The 7375-nt window shown below is 54.2% G+C and overlaps 1 protein-coding gene across 1 annotated transcript in view; it reads right to left on the reverse strand.

The window, feature by feature from the left end:
- The window catches only part of SBK1 (SH3 domain binding kinase 1), an 85593-nt gene extending 79660 nt beyond the window's left edge, over positions 1 to 5933 (reverse strand). Inside the window, exon 1 of the mRNA XM_034784656.1 lies at positions 4883 to 5933. Within this exon, the coding sequence (XP_034640547.1) occupies positions 4883 to 4944 (62 nt within the window). The 5' untranslated portion in view covers positions 4945 to 5933. The remainder of the gene's footprint in view (positions 1 to 4882) is intronic.
- Between the last annotated feature and the right edge of the window lie 1442 nt (positions 5934 to 7375).

Raw genomic sequence — 7375 nt, forward strand, 5'->3', positions numbered from 1 at the left:
TCAAATCCCCGTCTGGGGGGAATTGCCAAAAAAACGGACATGTCCGGGGAAATAGGGAGGCAACATAAGTCAGGGTCCACCCGGCCCTAGCAGGACCCGCCGGGTCCGCAGCGCAGCCCAGCCGCCCGGCTACATTGTAGCGAGCTCGGGCGGGGGAAGGAAGGGGGCGCAGCCACAGAAGGCGGCGGAGGGGCCGCTGCTGCCCCCGGAGGCCGGGCGGACTGCGCTCCCCAGCCGAGCCCGCAGGACCACGGGGAGGCCGGGCCCAGCCAGCGGCTCGGGCTTCCTTCATGGGCCGGGACTCACCGGCCACTGGGGGACCCTTCCTGCGGCCCCGTCACCCCGCATGGCAGGAAGAAGGCTGTGGCATGGGGTAGGAGTGCAGCGTGTGCCGGAGCTGCAGGGACCCACGCTGCCCCGGTCGCCGCTGAGCATCCAAAGCCCCCCGCCAGGCAGAGGCTGTCGGGTGAGCGGGGGAGCAGGGCAGGCGGGGGGAATGCAGAGGCTGCAGGGTGAGGAGGAGCAGGGGAGGCAGGGGCATAGAGGCTGCAGGGGTAGGGGGGCGCAGGGGCTGCAGGGACGGGGGGGTGCAGGGGCTCCAGGGCCAGTGGGGAGCAGGGAAGCACTTAGCAACCCTCAACCAAGATCAAAGTGGGAGGGAGGAGGGGAAATGTGGGGTGCTCAGAGGAGGGGGCAGAGTTGGGGCAGGGACTTTGGGGAATGGGTTGGAATGGTAGGGGTGGGGTTGGGGTGGGGCCGGGGGGCGGGGAAGGGGCGGAGTTGGGGCAGGGCCGGAGAGGACCAGGACCCCGTGGAGTGTCCTCTTTTTTAAATGTTTGAATATGGTAACCCTAGCCCTGATAGCATTTCTCCATTGTTGCAATGTCCTGGTGAAATCGCTCGCCGTGCTCGTCGCTCACTGCTCCGCAGTTGGGTGGAAAAAAATCTAGATGAGAGTGCAAAAAATGTATCTTTAGTGACATCTTGCAACCAAGGCTTTTGTATGCCTTGAGGAGGTTTTCCACCAACAACCTGTAGTTGTCTGCCTTGTTGTTTCCGAGAAAATTTATTGCCACTAACTGGAAGGCTTTCCATGCTGTCTTTTCCTTGCCAAGCAGTGCATGGTCAAATGCATCATCTCGAAGAAGTTCACGAATCTGAGGACCAACAAAGACACCTTCCTTTATCTTAGCTTCACTTAACCTTGGAAATTTTCCACGGACATACTTGAAAGCTGCTTGTATTTTGTCAATGGCCTTGACAAAGTTCTTCATCAGACCCAGCTTGATGTGTAAGGGTGGTAACAAAATCTTCCTTGATTCAACAAGTGGTGGATGCTGAACACTTTTCCTCCCAGGCTCCAATGACTGTCGGAGTGGCCAATCTTTCTTGATGTAGTGGGAATCTCTTGCACAACTATCCCATTTGCAGAGAAAACAGCAGTACTTTGTGTATCCAGTCTGCAGACCAAGCAAGACAACAACAACCTTCAAATCGCCACAAAGCTGCCACTGATGTTGGTCATAGTTTATGCACCTCAAAAGTTGTTTCATGTTGTCATAGGTTTCCTTCATATGCACTGCATGACCAACTGGAATTGAGGGCAAAACATTGCCATTATGCAGTAAAACAGCTTTAAGACTCGTCTTCGATGAATCAATGAACAGTCGCCACTCATCTGGATCGTGAACAATGTTGAGGGCTGCCATCACACCATCGATGTTGTTGCAGGCTACAAGATCACCTTCCATGAAGAAGAATGGGACAAGATCCTTTTGACGGTCACGGAACATGGAAACCCTAACATCACCTGCCACGAGATTCCACTGCTGTAGTCTGGAGCTCAACAGCTCTGCCTTACTCTTGGGTAGTTCCAAATCCCTGACAAGGTCATTCAGTTCACCTTGTGTTATGAGGTGTGGTTCAGAGGAGGAGGATGGGAGAAAATGTGGGTCCTCTGACATTGATGGTTCAGGACCAGAAGTGTCATCCTCTTCCTCTTCCTCGTCTGACTCAAGTGAGAATGATTCTGGTGCATCAGGAACCGGCAGTCCTTCTCCGTGGGGTACTGGGCGTAGAGCTGATGGAATGTTTGGATAATGCACAGTCCACTTTTTCTTCTTTGACACACCTTTCCTAACTGGAGGCACCATGCAGAAGTAACAATTGCTGGTATGATCTGTTGGCTCTCTCCAAATCATTGGCACTGCAAAAAGCATAGATTTCCTTTTCCTGTTCAACCACTGGCGAAGATTTGTTGCACAAGTGTTGCAGCATATGTGTGGGGCCCACCTCTTGTCCTGATCTCCAATTTTGCAGCCAAAATAAAGGCGATAGGCTTTCTTAACCATAGTGGTTATACTGCACTTTTGTGCTGCAAAAGTCACTTCACCACAAACATAGCAGAAGTTATCTGCACTGTTCACACAAGTACGAGGCAACTCTGCTCACTTTGGCTAAACAGAAATGTGTCCCTTTGCAAAATCAAACACTGACAAATAAGAGAGCACGACACTGTATGATTTCTAGAGCTGATATAGGGCAATTTGTTCAGCAGAGCGATGTAAGCTTCGTTATGATTGCATCATCCATGACTTCTAGGAATAACATGATGCAATTCCTATCATGTATGATGCAATACCAACTTCAGATTGCATCATTCATTGTTTTGCCTAAAAAGCAAGTACTGTCCAAACCCAGTCATAGATTTATTCATAGATCCAGTTAAAGATGTATTTTAGTAATTTCTGGTTTAAATTGAGATCCCTTCCCTTTATAACTCACTTATCCTCCGCCATTCCCAAGTCAAGGGTCGTATATACTGATCCAATAGCATATCTTGAAAACTAGAGCCAATCAACAATTTTAAGCATCATTTTCGTTCTCAGTGACCCAGAATTAATAAAGTTTGACTACATTTATTTCAGAAGCATTTTGGCTGTAGAGCAGTGAATTATCCAGCTTTGTTTCCATTCTGCTGCTTGGTGCTTTATCTTCGCCACCTCGAGCAAGGCTCTCCTTCCCTCTCCCCTGCTATGGAGGGCAGGGCCTGCCCAGCCCTTAGATGGGAGACCTCGGAGGAAAGTCTAGGGGCATCAGAAGGGTTGCGGATTCCTGCCCCTGAATCAGTACTGGTCCAATACCTATGGGGCACTGTGGGTAAGATGGGAAACTCCAGCCTCAGTCACATGCAGTGGTTAAGGGTCCTGCGGCGCTTTTCACAAGGGAAGAGTGGGTTAACCTGGCCCAGATCTAATTGGGACTGATTACACTCCACCTTCCTAAAAGCCCGGTGCAAATGATTATGGTCTCTTCACTTCCTGTCCTAGCTGGCTGTGCTCTGTGAAACAGGGGCTGCTGCATCCCAGCTTGGAGGAGGCTACATTTCACCCATCTCCTATCAAGCTGCACCTGCCACCAGGTAAATCCACAGTGAGCAACCACCACACCTGGAGAAGCCAAGGCTGGAGCTTTCTGGAATACACTTAGCCTGGCAGATAACATGCATCCACAGTACCCTGGGAAACACAGCCTGACTTCTGCTATGTCAGCAAGCCGGCACCACAGACCTAGTCATTCCCTCAGTAACCCACCTGACCCCGTCTGAGGCCAGGACCTTCCAGGGCAGGCTGGAGAGCGGCATAGGGGGCTGAGCAGACAATGCCATCTGCATCACTGGCAGAGGGGGCAGTGCTGAAGCCAGGCTGCAGTGTAGAGGAGCAGAGCCGTGTGGCACAGCCCAGTGGGCACTGCTTTGCAGGAGTTGCCCCCAGGGAAAAGGCACATCCCAAAGAGGGGGGCAAGTGACTATAGGCTTCAGTGTGGAGGAAGGGTGAGGCCGGGGGAACACTGGGTTGGGTCTAATCAACAAGCAGGCACAGTCACCCCTGCAAAGGTTCCATGCAAGACTGCTGGAACCTGCATGGAGGAGAAGGGGCTGGCCAGAGCCCTTCCCCTGGTTTCAGGTCTGTCTGCCTGGGCACTGCGAATGGCAGGAGGAGAAACTGATACAGTCCTGGGTTGAGAAGGGGTTGGCTCAGGACCTCTGAATACCCAGGTGCCACTTTGCCAGGAATGCCCCAGGATCAGGCCCTGAACAGGGATCACTGTCCCAGCCTCCGGAAAGGCGTTGACACACACAGGAAAGGCGACACGCACTGATACTTGTTGCATTAGATAAATTCTACATAGGACCTGCATAGTTTGCCACACCCAGAGCTGGGCTCCTGTTCCAACATCTGACCCCATGGCAAGCAGATGCGTAGATAAACACAGGGGCACCGAGACAGTGATGTACCTGTCCACAAACACACTCCTGCATGCCTGAACATGAGTGCTCCAGATGTACACTTGTGTACCCCCAGACAGCCTGGGAAGGGCACACCCAGAGACAGACACACCCAGGCAGCTCTGTACAAACAGCCTGGATGTGCGCACACACAGAGATGTTCACACACATGCACTCTGACATGCCCTTGCACAGACGTGTGTACACATACACACCTCTCCCTTCTCTCCCCTATGCTGCAGGTTCCCCTGTTCCAGCTGGAAAGGTACCCAGGTCCCAGCTGCTTGAAGCCGCATCCTGAGGGAAGACGGGGCACTTGCTTGAGAGAAACTTTTGACAAAGTGAGGTTTATGGACCTGTTCCTGGGCAACGCCCTGTGAGCTGGCCTTGCTGCCCCCGGGACACTCACGCATCCCCTCCCTAGATCAGCTGGGCAGTCCCATTGGCTTTCCCCACATGTAGGCCCACACCCCTCCTTCAGAGAATGCCCGGAAGCCCTTCCCTGCCCAAACTCTGAGTGACTCAAGGCCCCAGCCCCTCTCTGGCCCTGGGTGCTGGGAGGGAGGGAGGGAGAGCAGGCAGTATTGAACTGACCTATTCATTTGCAAGGGCTGTAGCTCCTCTTTCTGGAAGCAGACAAAGCAGAAGGTATCCATTTCCTTGCTCCCACAGCCAGTGCACCAAAGTGGGGGCAGTTCCAGGCTTGGGCACGTTGCATAGGTGTTGGCATCCTCTTGCCCCTCACCAGTCTGCTCGGAGGCCAGTGAAGCCAGAGTCAGCAAGTCCTCAGTCTCCTGGACCAGTTGCCGGGAAGCGTCATCGTGTGTTTTGTCTCCTAAATTACCCGTTGCTCCTTCTGACAGGGAGAGGTCGCGGCTCCCCCTGCCCCGCGCCCTCTGAGGTGATCCTGTGCCCTCGGCCCGTCTGACTGGGTGTGCGCTGGGACAGCACGATCCCACCCAGCCGTTGTGACTCCTGTCCCACGCCGTCCTCACTTAGCAGCCAGACAGGACCCTGCACTCTCGCTCCCATTGATGGCCATCTTTGGGGCCACTGCTGTCGCGCTCTCTTTGTGGGACAAGATGGGGCTGGCCCCTTAGAAGTACTCCCTCCTTGGGCAGCTGGGGAAGGACGAGGAGGGCTCAGTCTGTAGCCTGAGGTGGAAGAACCTGAGCTGAGGAATTTGGGGAGGACGCACCAGCACAGAGACCCCAAAGCATCCCGCTGCTCCTCAAAGGCAGAAGTGTGGGAACTTGGCCACCCATCTCCAGGGGCTGGTGCTGGATCTCATCCTCTTGCTGGATCAGTGGAGTTGCTGTCGCTGTTCCAGCATGGAGGGCACCGGTGCCCAAAGGCAGATCCTCAGTGCCCTGCGCTCAGCCTCAGCTGGACTTTGCAGCACGATCTGCCCTTGGGAAAGTTTCCCCTTCTCTCCGATCTCCTCATCAGCCAGCATCAGCCGTGGCTCTCGGCGGCTCCGTGGGGCGGGAGGGGAGCAGTGTGCGTGGGGGAGTGGAACTCCGTGACAGCGTTTGGAGCCAGGGGTGGGGGAGCAGCCCGGGCTGGCGGGTACACGCGAGCTCACACAAAGAAAAGTTCTGGCCCTGCCGAGACACAGCTCTGCGGGGCTTGTCTGGATGACAGAGCAGCCAGCTCGCTCTGACAGATAAACCAGTGTGCGGGTATTAATAGCTCCAGATTCATGCGGAAAGGTTAACTCTTTAGCTGCCAGTCCCAGCCCTTACTCACACAGGAGATGTTGCGCTGAGCAGCTACAGCCCCAGGCTGTTCCCCTTTGGCTTGACTTTAGGTGGTCAGGGCTGTCCCGCATCACAGGCCCACTGCATTGAGACAACTTCCTTCCCAACGCAGCCCAACTACGACACACTACCACCCACCCGGCCACCCCCTGTTCATCCAGCCAGCTGGATGGCTCTAGTTCCTCCCTCCCCATGGTGTCCAGATCCCATACAGAGTTGAGCATCACAGACCCTCTGCTTGCCTTTGCCCTGGCCTCCCCCTGCTCTTAGTCCAGCCGCCCTCCCTTTGCTAGAGTGTTGATAATCTCTCTCCTTTCTCCCTCTGTGCTAGCAAGCCAGCCCCTGTCACTGGGGACGGTTGGGGCAAATCGGTTGAGCTCAGACTCAAACTGTTTCCTTCCAGCATGGAGTCCCACCACCCAGGGCTCCTCTCCCCTGCACAGTGTCGCTTCGGGCTCTGTCCTCTGCAGCAGTGCTGCTGTGGGTGTCAGAACTGAAGAGCTGGTCTCTTAGGTACATGGACCCCAGTTCATCAGGGGTTCTAAGGATCAGGGCCAGGACCTTGGATTTCATTCTGTATTAAATGGGGGACTCAGCTGGGGTGGACATTAATCTCATCTTCCTGCACTAGACATGCTCCCCCTCCTTTCTCTGCAATGCGGGTATGGCAGTGACCTTATCTGACCTTGGGACACCTCATGTGTGGGGCTAGCAGGGAGATTCACAGGATCAACCACACAGCTTACCACAAACTCCTGTGGAGGAAACGCAGCCTAGTCCCTGGCACAGAACAATCCCAGATCTCCCTGTTGGCCATATTCTGTTGTAGAGGGCTGGCCCTGGGCTAGCGTGCAGCTTCCTCCCACCCCGAGAGGCCACTAGAGTTAGCTGATGAAGGCAGGAGGGTCCACATTCCTGGAGGCCCAACAGGGAAGATGCGCATGTCAGAGCTCCTTAGATCATTCCTTGTGACACCTGTGCCTTGATCTTACTGGGGTCCAAGACTCCAGTTCCAGTTCTACTTCTCCCAAGGATTGGGCATTTCAGGTGAGCAGAGGAACCCAGTTAGAACATAAGAACGGCCAGATTGGGTCAGACCAATGGTCCACCTAGCCCAGTAGCCTGTCTTCTGACAGTGTCCAATGCCAGATGCTTCAGAGGGAATGAGCAGAACATGATAAATATAAAGTGATCATTCCCTGTTGTCCAGTCCCAGCTTCTGGCAGTTGGAGGCATAGGGACACCTGTAGCATGGGGTTGCATCCCTGACCATTTTGGCTAACAGTCATCAATGGACCTATCCTCCAGGAACTTATCTAATTATTTT

The sequence above is a fragment of the Trachemys scripta genome, chromosome 10 (assembly GCF_013100865.1).
Source record: "Trachemys scripta elegans isolate TJP31775 chromosome 10, CAS_Tse_1.0, whole genome shotgun sequence".
Lineage (NCBI taxonomy): Eukaryota > Metazoa > Chordata > Testudines > Emydidae > Trachemys > Trachemys scripta.